The sequence below is a fragment of the Falco rusticolus genome, chromosome Z (genome assembly GCF_015220075.1).
Source record: "Falco rusticolus isolate bFalRus1 chromosome Z, bFalRus1.pri, whole genome shotgun sequence".
Lineage (NCBI taxonomy): Eukaryota > Metazoa > Chordata > Aves > Falconiformes > Falconidae > Falco > Falco rusticolus.
In genome coordinates, this window is record NC_051210.1 from 69,219,699 (window position 1) to 69,238,118 (window position 18,420).

An 18,420-nucleotide genomic window follows, 5' to 3' on the forward strand; every position below is an offset into this window, starting at 1 on the left:
CAGTGGTATAAAATGCAAGGTCATAATGATAGGAGCAGGCTCTGGTAAGGTGGATCTCATCAGCTGGGGATGAGAGTGTCACCCCTGCCTGGCTAAAGCTGAGCCCTCAGTGGAAAGCATCTGTGAAAAAAGCACTATCTTCTTGATATGCACTGAGGCATTTCCAGCATGTGCAGATTGCTGCCCAAGGTGTGAGTAGGGTATTTTTAGGATATTCTGTGCAATTCTGATCATCCATGTTCAGAGCAGCAGATTAAAATTGGCACAAGATGCAGAGAGGGACTGCTAACTAGGATAATCTGGGAATTAATTGCTGAAGACATAGAGAGACCTTGTCTTGTTTATCCTAGCACATAGCTGTGTGATTGCTGTCTATAAATACCACAGGTGAATAAATACCAGGGAGGAAGGCCGGTGTTCTCACAAGAGCAACAGTTACACATTGACTAAATAAATTCAGGCTGGAAGTGAGAGAAGGGCTCCTTGCCATCAGAGCAGTGAAGTTTTCCAGCAGTGTTGGAGCTGGAGAAGCCTGGGTGAGAAAGCTGACTGCTTTTAATATGAGCTGTGTCAGCTTTTGAAAGAGGAACAGTGATCATTTGCAGATTCCTCCCACACCCCCTTCTGCAGGAGAACATCGTGGCTGCTAACCTGTCTTTTCAAAGGCAGCTGTGCACGGTCTTGTCCGTGCTACCTGCTTTGTCACTGGAGATGACAGGACAGGACTGCAGGGTGCAGCATTCTTTTCCCTGCCAGGTGCTTGCAAGGAGCCCTGGGAGCAGTCTGGTCTTGAGGCATGCGAGGAGCTGCTGCCTGGTGATGGGGAAGCAGGCACTCCTGCAGTATTCATTCATAACCCCACTGGTTATTGAGAAGTCAGAGAAGCCTGTGTCAGGGGGACGAGACCTCCTGACATGGGACCATGTTGTTAGGAAAAGATGGTCTGGTGAGCATGTCTCCCTCAGCTGTAGCTAGAGCAAACGTTTTTCACTGTGAAAGAGCAGTGGCTGTTCCGTAATATCTCCTGGGTACTGTATCTGAAATAATTATAATGGCTATAATACAGGGTTTATCATACAAATTCTTTGGGCTTCTTAATACTGGGTAGTGAGGAAAGCAAGTGGAAGGAATGAGTAATAATAGCTCAGGGAAGGCTGCTCCTGGTAAATGATGCACAGCAATGCCCAGAATGCTGTTTAGGAGGATATTGCCTCTGGGATCCAGCTGATTAACAAAGCTGGCTTAGCTGTGTGAGGCCAGAGCTAGAAGCCAGAAGTTGTATAAAGGATAATAAGCAGCTTAGTCTCCCTCTGTGGTGAGATGAGGCAGTTGTGGAGGAGCTAGTGGATGTGTGATGGCCCTGGACATCCTGCAGGCTGTAGTCCAGGTGCCAAGCGGATGTGCTGGGTGGCAAAACCCTAGGTGGCAGTGACAGCAGCATAATAAGGAACCTTGTAATAAGGAACCTATCTATTTGATACGCAGCTTGGAGGGGAAATGATAAAACCAGCTTTGCACATGAAGACTTGGTGGAGAAAGAGGTGGAGGAAGTTCAGTCCACACAAAAAGTCAGTTGCTAATAATCAAACGAAATGGCAGGAGGAAGCAGAAGAGGTGGTGCCTCAGATGGAGAGAGGTGCAGCAGGGAGGAATTTTTATGCTAAACAGAAATTTGCTGGAAGAACAGATTTCTGAGCACCACTATTTGTGAACTTGGGTCAAACCTGATGACTAAGTGAATTTGAGGAAAATATGTAGGAAAATATGTAGGAAAACATTTAGTATTTTCTAACTTAATATTTTAGAAATATTGAAGTGTTTTGACAGTGTGAAAATAAACTCGTATGTTAAAATAACACCTAATTTAAAATTAGTTAAATTTTAAAATACCAAAAAGTAAGAAAAGAATGTTTAATTTGGTATGTTGAACATAAACTAGAATTTTTTTTATTTGGCTGAAAAACTGTATGTTCCTATGTAATTTTGTCCCCCACCATCTCATTTTCTGACTTGTTTTAATCACATCATTCGAATCAGAGCTGTAATTATACTCAATTTCTGTTACTTGGGTGTGCAGCCTGAAGTTCTTACTATATTCTGTGCTGCTTCTTGCTGTCCAGATAGCAGTAGTGATGAAAAAAGGTACAGGGAGATTGTGATTTTTCAAAGGCAGTTAATTTTCTCATAATTTTCCATTTAAACTTTGTTGGGTGAATTGCTTCATTGTAATCTACTTGATGATGTTTCATGAATGAAGCAAATTTCTGCTCTGAAGAATCAGAAAGTGTTAAATTCCTGGGAATGCTGCAAGACCCATATCTTTACTGCAAATTTCTCTTGTGGTTATTCTTTTTGCATTTTTCAACATTACAGTCAATATTAATTGTTGTACAATATGTCTAAATAATGTATTGTGGGATAAACTGAACGAGGTACTATGGCAAACAGCTGTGTGCAGTTTGTATACTTTGGTTGTCTGTTCTCTGGCACTGCAGACTGGCTTTGTATCTCCACTTGATGGAACAAAAATATTAGAACCACTTAGAGCTGTTTATCTGAAAGAAAATGGAAATTGCTTTGCTCTGTATTCAATCACAAAGGATTCAAATATAGGTCAGATTTAGTTCATTTTGAAGCATCTACAGGAAGAAAATTTTGCAGGCTATGCTATTAGACTAAAAAAATATATTTAAGTGATTTAGATTTATTGTAGTGTCTATTTCAGTGGAAACTGTACGACGTGTGAAATTGTTACGGATCATACAGCAGAGTGACGGTGCTGGCAGCCAGGAGTTTCTTAAATAAACTTTACCTTCCACCTAGCTGTTCTGCTTTCCATGATAGTGATACATACCGCTTTACTGGCTTTTCCAGTTACTCAAAAGTGGGATTTTCAGAATCACTTTGCTAATTCATCTGTGTTCCAAGGTTCTGGGAGGACTAAGCACTAGTAAAAATCAACTCTTGTTGATTCAGCACTTTGGTAGACTCTATTTCGTTGTTCTCCATATTAAATTTCAGAGCATTTCCTCCATGCACAACTTATTTTTTTCCTCATTCATTGCCTTTAATCCCTCTCTTCTTCCTTGCGTTGTTCAAATTTTGCATGCTCAACAATGTGAGTTTTTTAACAAGGGGCTGAGCCATCAGCAGCAAGTGATGCTTGTGAAGCAGAAACCGAACTGGGGAGTAGCTGAGCAGCTCTGTACCTGGGGTCCGCTACCAAGTTCCTCAGCAGGGTAGCTCTTTGAAAGGTCCCAGGTGACACATGGTGGCAACCCTTGGAGAGTTGGCTTGTCTGAGTCTGGTGGAGAAAGCCTTTGCCATGAATGGCCTATTACTGGCTACAACATATATGTGTGACAAAGCAGCTCCTGCTCTGCGTCAACTTTAACACCTGATCTGAATGGTGTAATACAGTGATTCAAGTGTAATGGGTGTATGAATAAATAATACTTTTTTTTAAAAGAACACAAAGACAGAGGGGAGAAAAGCCCCAAACCCGTAGCTGTTCCCTTGACAGGTGTGAGATGTTTTCATATGCAAAGCAGAGATTTTCTGTGTTTCAAAGGCAGTGGAATAACTTATAGTTCCTATTTCCGTAGTCCACACTTATTGTAATTTCTGTGAATTTCTTGAACAGTCAGATTTCTGCGTGGAACTGGGACCAGGACCAACTGTCTCAAGCAGTTAAAGTATGCTACATGCAGACACTTGTGTAAATGAGTGTTCAGGCTTATCTCTGGACTACAGAAGGCTGAAAGGAATGACATCTGAATGGCACTGAGATACTGACATCACTCTCTTCCCCTCCATTTTCGTAGCTTAAGACTTGCACCACTGTCATGAAAGTGGGGGATGTTTCTCCCCTGTGTGAACTCCAGCGAGATAACTGATTCACATAACATCATAGAATGGTTTGGGTTGGAAGGGACCATAAAGATCACATACTTCCAACCCCCCTGCCATGGATAGGGACACCCTCCACTACCCCAGGTTGCTGAAAGCCCCATCCAGCCTGGTCTTGGACACTGGGATGAGGCATCCACAGCTTCTCTGGGCAGCCTGTGCCAGTGCCTCACCACCCTCGCAGTAAAGAACTTTTTCCTAATTGATCTAAATCTACCCTCTTTCAGTTTAAAGCCCTTCCCTCTTGTCCTATCACTACATGCCCTTGTAAAAAGTCCCTCTCCAGCTTTCTTCTAGACCCCCTTTAGGTACTGGAAGGCTGTGATAAGGTCTCCCTGGTGCTTTCTGTTCTCCAGGCTGAACAATCCCAACTCTCCCAGCCTGTTTTCATAGGAGAGGTGCTCCAGCCAGACTCTGATCATCTTCATGGCCCTCTTCCAGACTCGCTCCAATGGGTCCCTGTCCTTATGTTGGGGGCTCCAGGGCTGGATGCAGTACTGCAGGTGCGGTCCCACCAGAGCAAAGCAGGGGGGCACAATCACCTCCCTCAGCCTGCTGGCCACATTTCTTTTGATGCAGCCCAGGATTCAGTTGGCTTTCTGGGCTTCAAGGGCACATTGCTGTGCTGTGTTGAGCTGCTTGTCCACCAACAGCCTCAAGCCTTTCTCCTCAAGGCTGCTCTCTACCCATTCTCTGCCCAGCCTGTATTTGTGCATGGGATTGGCCTGACCCAGCTGCAGGACCTTGCATTTGGCCATGAGATTTGCATGGTCCTACCTCTCAAGCCCATCAGGGTCCCTCTGGATGGCATCCCTTCCCTTCAGTGTGTTGATGGCACCAGAGAGCTTGGTGTCATCAGAAAATTTTCCGAGGGTGCACTTGATCCCACTGTCCACGTCAGCAACAAAGATGTTAGTGCTGTCCCCAATACAGACCCCATAGGAACCTGCTTGTCACCAGTCTCCACTTGGACATCAAGCTGTTGACCACAATTCTTTGAGTGAGACCGTCCAGCCAATTCCTTATCCACCAAGTGGTCCACCCATCAAATCTATGGGATTAGATTGGAGACGAGGTTGTTGTGCGGGACAGTGCCAAATGCTTTGCACAAGTCCAGGTTAGAAGAGCAGTTAATGAGCTTGTCTGACTTCATCTGCTGGATCACTGGAAAAAGCCAGCCTTTGAACACTGGAATCCTCATGGCAGGCAGTAATTTTCCTGTTAATCCATGGACTATCACGTATTTGTCCATACTAGCATAATTGCATGTGTTACAAGGCTGCCTTCAGTCATGATTTAAAAGCTAAATGCCTCACTTTGTGTGGTAGCCATTCAAGATTTGAGCTTTTGCATTACCCACTTCAGTTCCTCCTTACATTGACCAAAAGAGTAGCCAAAATACTAAGTTACCTTATTAATGAGGTCTTTTATACTGCAAGGTCCCCTGAGTCCTTTCCCAGCTGTCTGCATTCCTAATGCTTTTAGTTAATGCCTTAGGTGCAAAGGAAAGGACCCCGATTGGAGAAGAATAGGATGTTGAACATTAATCACCTCCAGAACCACCATTTGCAGTTATTAAATATCCCATTGTATTTTTGTACAAGCATAGACGTGTAGGTTCAATAAATTCAGCTGAAATGTTCTTTGAAGGGAGGGCAGAGAAGGCTCTTTGCACTCGTTTCTTCCTCCCCTTAGAAATGAAACGCAGAAAGCTAACAACAGCTCAATAGGAGAGTGAAGACATCTGGCCCCTAGTGACTCTGCACAGTACTGTGATCAATTACGTTTAAAATATTCATCTGACCCCAGCACAGTAGTCTGCGTCATCTGATTAGATGTGTTTCCAAACTGTATAAAGCAATTGGAGATGACTGAATTATAGATAAGCAATTCAGAAGAATAAATTCAGGGCTGTTGGACGTTAATGTACGTAGTTCTTGTAAAATGACAGCTTGTGGGCAATGTAACATCCATTCAGGATCCAGGGAAAGGAATTCTCATGAGTGCCTTTGAGACTATTAATAATAAAATTTCACCCGGGGGTGCCCAAATTTTCTGGTTGCAGTCAGTCTGGCCTTGGTAGTGCCCATTTTGTGGCCACACTACTGCTGCTTAGAGAGCATCTGAGGGGTAAGGAAGTGAATCTAAGGAGTTCCTTCCCAGCCCGTTCATGCCAAGCTCATGTAAATCTCTGTGCTTTGGTTCATTTTTTCCTTGGTTGTGTCAATTCAACAGTTTGGGAGGTGCTGTTATAAATTAAACCTCATCAGTGCACTGGGCCATTTGGGACAGAGGGAGAGCAGAAATAGTTGATCTGTTTCTGTTAATCCAGACCATTTCCATGTGCTGGTTTTTATTTTGTCCCTACAGGTCTATTAGCACAACTGAGAGAATGGTAACTTGTGATCAGGGAGCAGAAACAAACAGCTGGCATGTAAAAAAAGAGGACCTTTTAAACTACTTTTGCCACAGAGAAAATTACGGTAGAATGATGTACTGTGGAGTGGTATCTAAAGTTCATGTTCTGCAGGGAAGCTTATTTACTGATGAACAGTAAATCTTTAGGAGGTGCAGAGTAAGGACATGGTAAATACCGTTGAGCAGCACACCTTAATGCCATTATTATTGGTGGCGTTTATTTGTAGGTAGCCCAGTTGAAGCTAATTGGGATGTATAAGAATATTTACATAAGGGATGCTCTGAATACAGAGGAAGGTTGTGACACCTCCATCGCTGGAGGCTTGTAAGTACTGATTAAATTGAACAATCACCGGGAGTGGTTTGTACCATTGATCTCAGTATAGTTGGTCCTACCAAGGATTAGCTGGATGAACTTGAACACTTTTCAAGGTTCTTTCCAATTGCAATTGTTATGATTCAGTGGCACATGAGACATCCATTGCTCCCACTGCAGCGAGAATTCTCAGCATCCTTGAAAAGCCACAGCCAGCATGTGCAGAATTACTGCTGCAGAATTAATCAGTGTTGGTGCAAACTGGGTAAAATTGGATGGAGGAGGGAAAAGTTAAAGAGTGTAGGGATTCAGGTTCAGGCTAGTGTGAGTACATCCTCCTGCAGGGGAATGCTGTTTTTCTTGAACAGTAACAACTATTTGCAAGAGGCTTCAGGGAGGCATGGTGTGTACTTTACTGGAGAGGGAAGAAATGCCACATGTAACTTTGCCCTGAGCAAGTGGACCTGCTTTAGTTCTCACTGATGTTACTGGGAATGGGCACTTAGTGCTTGGCAGCATCGCATTCTGTACATGAGACCAGTTTCTCACTCTGGATTAGGTTGTACTGGCTCCCTGTACTCCAGAAGAAAACCCGTTCTCTGCCTTTATTGATCCAGCTGTCATTAAAGCATTGAACAGCCCTTTTGTGTTTATGAAGTTGCTTTTCCTCCTTCTCTCCCTTGAAAGCTCTGCAGAGAGGGACGGCTGTTTCACCGCAGGAGGTCCTACCTTAGAGTGCTGCTGTCATTAGTCTTCTGTCATGTTGTCAGGCTTTGATGACTCAGGCATTATTAAAAAACAACTAACGAATCACCCCTCTTTCTGAATTAAAATATTCTAAGAGCAAAATTTTTAAAGCAAATTTTAATGTGATTATTTAGGTCATGTTTTCTTTCTGAAAGCTTGTAATGGGAGTCACAGTTTTGCTGCTTGAACTGAAGCTACTTGAATGTTTAATTACTACTTTTTAAACAAAACCATTGGAGTCCACTTGAGATCTTTGATGTATTAAAAAAAAAAAAAAGGGAAAAAGTAACTTCAGTATTCAATAGCTTTGAAAAGGGCCATGCATGTTTTGTAGTTTAGGGCAGTACTGCTGTGTTCTTTAACATATCTGGCCAGCCCCAACCCAGGTCAGTGGAGCTGCAGCAGGATGAAAATAGTGCCCCAGGTAGTGGGGCGAGGGGAGGAGACTCCTCTCTTCCTCCCTGCGCAGGTTTGGCTGACAGCACACCTTCTCTCCTCCCTGGCTCTAGGCTAAGGCAGGCAGCAGCCTTCTGTTTGTGTGTGGCTCAGCATTACACTTGGTATTGGCAGCCCTTGGGGGTTAGGAGTGATTCCTTTGAGAAGTGGGATTATGGCTGCAAAGGTTGGACTGTACAGCTGTGGGATGCAGCCGACTCAGTTTAAGGACTCAAAGTATTCTGCAGCTGTCAGCAGCTGCCTGGTTCTTTGTAGCATGTTAATTTAGGAGTTTTCATCTTGTAGGCCCTTCAGAACATTTACTCATGCCACTGAAACCTGACAACACATCTCTGAGGCCAGTAGGACTCCTGATCAACTCATCCAACTTTCATTGCATCATTTACAGGAGGGGCAGATGAGGCACAGGAGGAGGGCTGGAAGACGAGTAGCCCTCAAGAGAGCTAGAGTGTCTCCTGCATGAGGTTTCAACAGTGCATTGCTGTCATTATTACCAGTGCAACACTGTTTTGTTAGGAAAAATCATTACACTAGCACAACAGAGCTGTGGATGCAGTTACCGTACAACTACACCTCTGTGATTAGTGGGGTAACAGCAGAGATTACTGGCATTGAGTATCTACAAATGTGGCCTGTACTCACATGGCTGGGCTGTCCTCAGCCTTGCAGGGTTGGGATCTGAAACACTGGTGCCAGAGCTCCACTGAGACCCTCAAGCATGGACATCCAGCATCCTCCACAGGAAAACTAGAACCCACTTAACACAGAGGCAGTGGTGCTATGGGAAGTTTGCAAGCTGAGAGGCATGCATATGCTTATGCACAAAATAATTTCTTACCAACATTGCAAGAATATGTATGAAGACCGCAGTACGTACTGAGTTTCTGTGAGCACAGTCATGTAGGTGGCTGCCACACAGCATGGTTTGTTCCTCTGACTAAAACCTTTAATGAGAACAATTACTAGTTTGAGGCTTGCAGAGACTGGAAATTACAAGGAAGGGTGAACAAGGTTTGTGTTGCTATCACAAAGGCACCCTGAGGAATGTTAAAGCAGGCTTATTCTAATAATTATTGTGAGCGTGTGAGATATTTGTACTAAAACGGAGCAGTGTATGATTTCTTACAGTCATTGATGTAATCCACTTTCTAGATGGCACTATGGGAAGAGGGTGATCTGTATGGTTTTTTTCTCTGAATTTCTATCATAAGTAGAGTTGTATAGCCTAGACCAGATCTTTGAGGTCAGTGGAAACTTCTGTTCAGGTGTTGTTTTTTTTACAGGACTGTGTTCTTTGCCTGTGCAATGCAAATAAGCTTTCTGTTGGACAATCTGATTAATTTTTTGACCTATCTATAAATGCTCTCTAACCTCATGAAAAAAATATTTCTGTGACTTCATCTAACAATTTGCATATGAGCAAATGGTCATGCAACCATGTCCTGTGTGAAATATCAGTAAAATGTAAATAACCCATTTAACTGCCAAGTCTAACTGGAGGTTAAATGGCTGGGCAAACGGAGTTTAAGATAGAGCTCTAATCAAAAGGTGGCATGACTATCTGTTAAAGGCTGGCTTATTAAGAATACAATAGGAAAAAGAAAACAGTATTTCAATCTGTATTGCTATATTGACAGCAAACTCTATGGTCTGAGCACAGAACTGTATCAGAACTGCTTCAGAGCAAATAAAGGACACCAAAATAAGGTAATTATGCCTCAAGGGGGAGTAAAATATCAAGACTATCAACTTACGCAGAAGGAAGGAAGAAAAAATCTGTGCCTGCCTACAATCAATCACTTCATTTAAACCTGAAACTCTTTGAGCTTAAACAGGAGGATATTAAAGACAAAGGCAACATACTGCCACCTTACAAGTTTAGCATTGTGTCTTTGTCAAATGTGCAGCAATATCTCTTGCATGTGAAGATGCTGTGGAGTTTTAAACTGCTCTGAGCTCCTTTTATCACCTTGGTGGTCTGTGCTGTTCTGCTGGGATCTGTCCTGGTTCTGGTTGCTCACAGATCTTTTCAAACAGTCCAGGCATTGCTGGGTATTTCACACCTGACCTGTGCCTGTTACAGTTCCATGGAGTGCAGATTGTCAGGATTGCATAAACTCAAATCTAAAGGTAGCTGGCTGAGTTCTTAAATCGCAGAGTGCTTTAGCTCAGTTTTATGAGCTAGTGTGCATACATACATGTTCTTCAGTCATATTGAATCAGTGAGTGAAATAAAATGTGTTGCTGGGCTTAAATGTGGATCTTATGATGGATTTAAGCACATTTTGCAGCAGCAAAACCTTAAGTGTTGTGCATTCTCCTGGAAAATGATAGAAGGGACTAATTATAACTGCTTGGGTTTTTCTGTACTGAACTGTTTTGAAAACTGAATGATTCTGATGACCACTGACAAGTACAAGTACAAGACACTGACAAGTGTCTGCCAACAGTTCTGTTTTCTTCAGGTCTATTTTCCTAAAGCTTTTGGGAGCAGATTTAGGTTCAGTATGTTCAGCTTGATTTAAATTCCTGTCAGACCAACAATTTACATCTACCTTGCCTCTGTGAAAAAGGATGTACAGCATGCTGGGTGAGGGGGAATCACAGATTTATAGATGTTAGAGCAAAGGGAGAACACAGTGTTTATCTATACTGTGGCCCTGCCCAGTCCATAGGTTCTTTCATTTATCGCAGCAGCCTGACGTTGACTGAGAGTGTATTTTTTGAACAACATCCAGGCTTGAGTTAAAGACTCCAAGTGCTACAGAGTTTGTCACAGTCATTGGGAGTTTGTTCCAATGGTCAATTACCCTTTCTCTGAAAAATGCCCTCTCTCTGAAAAATATGTACCTTATTTTCTTGGAATGCTGTTAACTTCTGTCTTCTGAAAACTGGATCTTGCTGCCTGGCTTCCTCAGCAGGACTGGAGAGCCCTTTATATTCCCATAGGTATTTCTTACAATCTTCACTTTATATTTTCATGGTGTCAGAAAAATTTCTTTATACTTACAAATCCAGTTAGGAAGACATCTTTTAGACCCCAGTATTCCCATGCGAAGGGTCTGACATAATAAAAATATTCCATTTTAGAAAAGAGTTGATATGACTGTGGTGCTTTTCATTTCTGTTACTAACCACTGGTTTATTATTAAATATAACTCATGGCTAGGACATGAATACTGGGAAAGAAAGGGTATTTGGTAATATGCTGTACTTACACTGTAGAAATCAGGGTTGGTCCAGTGTCTGCCAAAATATTATTTTCAGCATTTCTTTGAATGTGTCAGACATGCTTTGCAAATAGCTTGTGTTCTCTGTTACTGCTTTTTCCCATAAACAATTCCCATGTAGTCATATAGCTGGATGATATTGAAAAGGTATCTGGTTTATGCCCTTGTCCCTAGGCAAGATCAGTAATTACTGTGAGCCTGTATGATCTTCCTTCCATTCTTTTTACTGAGAAGTTGAAGTGCAGTCAATATATTATTTCCAAGAGAATTAATGTTATAAAAAGAAGGGGGCTGAGCAGTAACCTGTGTCCTTTCTCACAAGGTTCTCTTAGAAAACAAGATCACTGGGAGTCACTGTTGGTAAATCCTGTCTCGATGCATTTGTCTCACTGCTTTATGTGTATTGTCCTTTTTTCTCCTTAGGGCTCTTCCTGCAATGATGCAGTGGGTCCGAACTCAGAAACCAGGAGAAGGTGGTGTGAATATTATCACCGCAGATTTTGTAGAACTCGGTGACTTTATCAGCACAGTAATAAAGCTCAACTATGCCCTGGATGAAGGTGAAGATGACACTACTTGATAGTACTATAATATGTGTGTTGTTGCATTGTTTAGAATGTGGGGGGACAAAAAGATTGCATTTTAAAAGAATTATCTTGTAAAACACTAATCTTCCTATAACACGCTAAGGTGTTTAGGGCTTTAGTGGGTGGGCGTAGGGGAAATGTTTTAATCAATTGTGATCAATTTTTACATTTGTGTTTCATGTGAAGAGCAAAACTAAACATGTTTACAGCGTGTGATAAAAGAAGGCCATTTACATGTTTTCCATGAGTATCAAATGCGATTCATATGTCTTCTATGATTATGAACAGTGCCAAGAAATTTGCTGCTTTTGAAGCAAGGGGATCTGTATTGCCTGTGCCTGCCCACAGCAGGATTCCCAACAATGTGATCATTACACCAGGAGACTGAGGACAGTATATCTGGCCCACAAATTTTAAGCCACTACACTTTATCTATTAGGTGGTTTAACTGATCATATTTATCAGTGAGCTACAGGTTTAAATGCCTTTGTGAAGTAAATCCAAAGTCATGCCTCTAACACACAGATATCAGTGGACAGTTAACATGATGTATTACGTATCCTGCACAGAGCACAGACTAAGTCCTGCTTGCCTTTCATTCTCGAAATGTGGTTTTCCAATGTCTCTCCCTAGGTCAAGTCAGCAGATAGATGATGCTGGCCTAATTCTGTACTAGGAGATGCCAGTACGTATTTTTCCTGGTTCTGGCAGGAACAAAGTTAGGCCAGCTTGGAGCATCATACCATCCCAGGATTAATTTTACATAAAAGCCTGATCCAACATACACTGAATTTAATAGGAAAATTTCCTGTGTTGAGCCTAGATTGGGGATAGGATCAGGAAATTGTCTGTACTGTAGGTGGTTGGGATTTTGTCCCATAGTGGAAATGTGCTTTCTGCAGGACTAAAACTTCAAATACTCAAAAAAATAGGTGCAGTCTAAGCTTCTCTTTAAGGCAGCTCCAAACACAACACTTCTCTGCTGATTACAAAAGAATCAGTGCCAGTTTCATCACTGGCACTGATTACTCTACTAAAGAGCATAGTAGTTCAATTTCTAGCAAATAACCATAATCTATAGCCCTTGAATTGTGGGATGTAATACTGCGTAACACAAGGTTGGAAGTCTCCTGAATGGCACTGTTCTAGCAAGGAGCAGAATTGCTGATCATCCTACTTTTAATGAAACATATATAAAACTCAAATGTGTGGAAAACATAGTGATTTATAAAATGAGAGCATTGGCACTGTATGACACCTAACTGGATACAATGCAATCAGTCATATCTCCTGGATGCATCAATGCACAGACACACTACTTTGAAAAGCAAAACATTTCATTTGTACAAAACAGTAGATGCTATAATGTCTTAAAAGAAAAATGCTCTTTGAGATATTGTAGAGCTTTATGGGATAAAGACTGAGGTCAAGTTTCCATTGATGTTACTAGAACTTTTGGTTGAGTGAGAAAAGAGAATGGCATCATACAGTCCTTTGCTATTCTCTGTCAGATGGTAAGGAATACCATCTACCATCAGATTTTAGAAAAACTAAAATGGTGTTATCGAACAGGTGGGTTACGAGGGGTTTATAGGGTTTTTGTTGTTTTTAATTTAGGAAGAAGTGGAATAAAATGAAAACTTGCTGCTATTTTGTACTGAGAGGGTGCCTTGGAAAAAGTGTGCATGTGTGCACTGTAAAGAAAGTTTAAGTGTATGTGTAGTATAATGACACATTGAAATGTATGTATATGACACAAAGACATCCATGCACACTTGCATAATGATACTCGGGTTTCTGGACAGAAGAATTATAAATTTGGTTGAAAAAAACTGTGCAGCTGTTATGACGCTATGATGCCTGCTTCTGTAGCATTTTTTCTGTATAGGTTAGGACTGTAAGATTCATCCCCAGTGAAATCTGTAATCTAAGCCAGTTAGGTTTTTTACAGCATTAAAACTTTACCTGAACTGCCTCAAAAATTTACCAAGAGTCACAGCCCATCTTTGCATTGAACAAGGGGTAGGACTCTAGTGCTTTCACCCACAACTAAGCAAGTTATGGGGTGGGTTGAGGCATTTTGTTTCCAGTTTCCATAGACTCTCCAAACAAAATTAATGTAAGAGACACATAAAATCAAACATGGAGTATATGTATTTTTTTAACCTACCCTATGTGTGTGTCCTGCATAGAAACAAGAGTATTTTTGCTTATTTATTGGCAATGTGGTGTGAAATGCTCTTTTCATTTTTCCGTTTAGATGGGTTTGTTTGCTTCCACACTCTTCCTGTCATCCTTCATCTGCTTAAGCACAGTCAAAATAGTTAACCTATCCTTTTACTATAGTAAAGTAAACTGAATCCTTGGGTGGAGCGAAAACTAGGTTTCTTTTTTTGGATTCATATTGAAATTCTGTTGAATCTGAGAGCATCAACAACACCACATTCCTGCTGGGACCCCATGCTGAAACACACACCAGACACACTGAACTTTTTGCTTACTCAGAGGTGTACTCAAAGCAAATGTTCTGCTGTATTTAAGAAAAGTGTGTGTGTGTGTGCGCGCGCGCACCTGTATATATGAATAAATATAGCGCTATCTTGGGCTTGTTAGCATTGTTATGAAATGTTCGCTTGGCATTGGTTTTATTCTAATTGTTATTTGGGTGCTGGAAAATAAAAGCAAAGCAAAAAAAATCCTCTGACACAAAGGATAATAGACAAACCATATAGTTTCTCCATCAATGGGGGAAAAATAAGTCTTAGCAAAATGTTAAGTTTTGATCAGAAAAATTATGTTTTCATTTAGCTGTTGATCTCCTTTTTATTGGAGAAGCACAGCATTTTCTGTTAGGGACAGGTAAACAAACTCGCCTTAATTACTAAAACAAAAAGTGCGTGTATGGGGATATTATTCGTGCTTTTCTGGCAGTTTTATCTGTGAGGCCCCAAAACTGTAAATCCTGATAGGGATACATTCCCTGCTGATACTGTTTGAGAGATTTCTCCAGAAAAGAACAAGCCAGATGGGACTATGCAGTACAACTGGACCATTCAAGAGCCCAGTTTTGCCACCCGTATGCAGCTAAAACTCTTTGTTTTCACACAGAAATGTACTTGTGGGTTTGGGTCAGATGAGTTGTTCTGACCTGATTCATTTGGGAGGTTTCTACACACGTATTATGAGGAATTTTGGGTGGGAAATTAGATGATTGTGATTAGACCATCAGAGAAAAAAATACCTGTCTACACTATTGATCTTCATAAGCATCCGCTTACTCAAACTGTCATATTTCATGTATCAAAACACTTTTTTTCTTCCTGTGCTCATTTTCCCTCTGGCTATGGTTCATTGTATACCCATCAAGTAGTGTCGTTCTCTGATGTTTTCACATGACTACTTGATCCTTTCTTTTCAGTCACACGTGAAAAATTGCGACTGCATTACACAACACATGCAGTGTCTCAGCTGGTGTAAACCCACCTGGCTCTATCTTCAAGTTTACACAGGATGACATGTTCAGTACTGATCCAGCCTGCAGCGATCTGGACCAAATAGCAGCTGGTCCTGGAGTCTGATTCCTGCCTTGCGCGCAGAGGGGTAAGATCAGAATCAGACCACAAGAGCCTAATTTTAAAATCAGTGGGTTATTGCATTCCTTTCTGTTGGTTACTTTACTGGTTTTGTAGGTCCTGCCATATCAAGCCATCTTCTGAACATACATGTGTGTGTATATATACATACATCTGTGAGAGGAAATGTATGACCTTGTATGCTCAGCTAAGTCTTTCTGTCATACTCATACAAATCTAGACCATTTCTACTAACTTCAGAGTAGTTACTAAGCCTTTACCCTGGGATGAGAGGGAGCAGATAGTCAGTGTGTAGTAAGTATATGCTGTGTTGTGAAAGAAATCTAAAATTTTGGAGCTTTACTCCACGTATCAAAAAAGTAGAGTACCCTGAAAACACTAGTCCAGTGCTGTTTATCCTGACTGTATTATATGGAGCATTAGATATTAGCAACTGAGTAGGCTGTTTGGTCATTTCAAGAGTTCAGGTAATACTATTTTAAACTTCTAAACTCCTTTTCAGTGATGTAAAAGCTAGTAGTGTATACGGTGTACTTACCATATCTCAGTGGTAGCTTCTGTGTTACATACAATCAATGTTGTTCTGAATTGTGTGTGTTCACCCAATGATGAGGTTAAAATATGCTGTATAGTATGTGCAATGTATTGATTACAAGTATGCTGGAGTTCAGTGATCTATTTTGTTTTTACTGTGCTGCTGTTTTGTAGGTTTGTGTGTGTATGGGAGTATGGATTGTCTACAACTTGCAAGAAAATAATAATAAATCCTAAAGGGAAAGGACAGTTATGTAACCTGCCTTAATGCATTCGTATAATATTGTTTAAATCCCATAATTATCAGTTCTGATTTCAAATGTCAGTCCGTGGGGCTCACTTCTTGGCACTGAACAGTTAACTTCAAGTTACTTGGAGCTCACTTATGGTAAATAAGGAATAGGATGTTTGCCTGTTTTACTGCCTTGATTGTAGGGGGTGGCAAAGACATGCTTTCAAGTGTGATACAGATCAAATCACTTCTGTACACACAGAGCTCCTGCTGATGCTAGTGGAAATTCTGATCATGTATTTGAATGGTCTAAAATTCATCTTTGGGGATACAATCATGATCGGAGGGTGGTGATGCCCTGCCTTTGGGGAAGTGCCTGGATACTGTGTAGTACTATTACTGTCCTGTGCCGGAACATAGCTGTAAATTTGCTGGAAGAACTTTGAACTGTGCTCCAGTCGAGGGTGTAAAAATGATAAATGTCAGAAGCTGAGCAGCCTGGTCTGGCCTGCCCACATGCAGCATTCTGCTTTCAGGAGCTGTGGAAGCTTTAATTAAAAAAACTATAATAATTTCCCAGTGGATTGCAGGACCTACGCTCTACGTAAGGATCTCTACATTACCCACAAGTATGAGCCCTCTACAATTCTCACAGCCAGGTCTGGCTCTCGCTTCATGGTTTCTGTCTGAGATGCCCCTGCCTGGTGCCAAAGGTAATTCTGAAAGACATACTGAACACAGAGAGTGTCCACCTTGTGCCTGGCTGGTTGGACAGGATAGGCAGAGCGTGCCTGCCCTATGGTATGTTTTGTACGAGGTCAGCCTCAGCCATACCCACCTGAACAGTGATTGAGGGAAGGCAGAAGTCTGATTTCAGACCCTCTTCTGTTATATTTGTCTAGTTAAAATGCAACCTCTTACCACTCTTGTCCTTTGCCTGTGCTCAGCGCTCCTTATCTCAACTTCTGCATACGCATCCCTTTAACTGCCAGCTGTGAGCAACATGGCTCAAAGTGAGGATTATAGGTTTGTCATCCTCAGTACACCATAGCAATCCACAGGTTCTCATAAGATGTTAAATATGGGGCTAAAATATGGCAGTGTCCCATAACTGATGTCCCTGGATGGTTTATCTCCACATTCCTCCATTTTATGTACACATGTCCTTTTAGGTTGACTTCTCGGCTGATGAGAATTCAGTTATAAACTTTGCCCCTCTAAATTAAAAACAGGTTGGATGATATTCCAATGAGCATCTCCTCAGATGGAGGTACACTTAGGCTTTTTTTTCTGCAGTGAGGTGACATCTCTTCCCTCAGCTCTGGATCCTAGAAAAGTAAATTTGGTCAGGAGAGATCACTTGAGTAGCTGAAATTGGTTTTGCTGAGAAGCTGTGAACCTTAAAGCAGAATCCTGGGTTTATGTGTAATTATTATTATTGAAAATAAGAATGCATGGTTAAAAACGTAATTTTAAAAAGAAAAAGAAGATACATCTGGGCTTGCCAGGACAGTTGATGAGTTTCTGACTGCCTCAGTCATCAGTAGCTTTAAGATCATGTAGCTGATATATAGGTTGTTATTGCGACACTGCCTCCAGACACTGTTCAGGATCTCTGTACAGAAGCCTTATTATTCCCAATGAGCATTAATGCATTTGAATGACTTTTCTCTGTTTTCGTGGGAAGGACAATTGTGTAACACTGAGGACATGGAGCTCCCTGTGTGTTGTGCCCACAAAGGTTCACAGAGCTGCACCTTCTCTTTTTAGGATCCTTTCAGTGGTACTTTAATAAATGTTGTGTAAAAAATGCCTACAGTTCTGTATTGCAAATGTGAATTTTTATGATAAGAATGTGTATTTAATGTAAAAACAGAGTAACATAAAATCCAATTTCTTTGTATCCAGTGAAACATCTAATAAAGTTCTGGTACCTGTATGCTTGGTGTATGGCTTCATTGCCGCATTCAAGGCTTTCTGTGTAGGAGGCTTCTTAAACACTGTTTTGCGATGCGAGGTGGAGCCAGATGTTGGGCTGAGGCTGTGCATTGTGTTAGGGTGTGCGTGCACTGCCTGGTGAGCACATTACAGTGGGAGTACCATTTCCACCTGCCTACGTGGGACCCTGGAATACCACAGGGCGTTGTGGTGTGCTCATGCTGCCAGGGAGACAGTAGCCTCTCGGCTACCTCTTGCCCCATCATGGCTCTCCAGGCCCAATGTGCCTCAAGTACCAAAGTGTATGACCCTACTCTGTAGCCTGCATGAGCCCATGCTGCGGGCTGTTGCCCCTGGTGGAATCTTGTAAGAGGGAGGGAGGTGGAAAGCAGGGGGTGTACCTCTGAAGTGTTAGCCTGTCCCATCACCCCCCTGGACCCTCTCGGCGTCGCTGCCTGCA

The 18,420-nt window shown here is 41.8% G+C and overlaps 1 protein-coding gene across 2 annotated transcripts in view; it reads left to right on the plus strand.

The window, feature by feature from the left end:
- PLCXD3 (phosphatidylinositol specific phospholipase C X domain containing 3) overlaps positions 1-17,928 on the plus strand; it is an 81,331-nt gene extending 63,403 nt beyond the window's left edge. The window contains exons 3-4 of one of the 2 annotated variants that reach the window (XM_037374428.1): positions 11,500-11,636; positions 15,082-17,928. In XM_037374428.1, coding sequence (XP_037230325.1) covers positions 11,500-11,636; positions 15,082-15,140 — 196 coding nt within the window. In that variant the 3' untranslated portion in view covers positions 15,141-17,928. Of the gene's footprint in view, positions 1-11,499 lie in introns of both variants that reach the window. The other variant, XM_037374429.1, reaches the window with a different exon arrangement.
- The last annotated feature ends 492 nt before the right edge of the window (positions 17,929-18,420 follow it).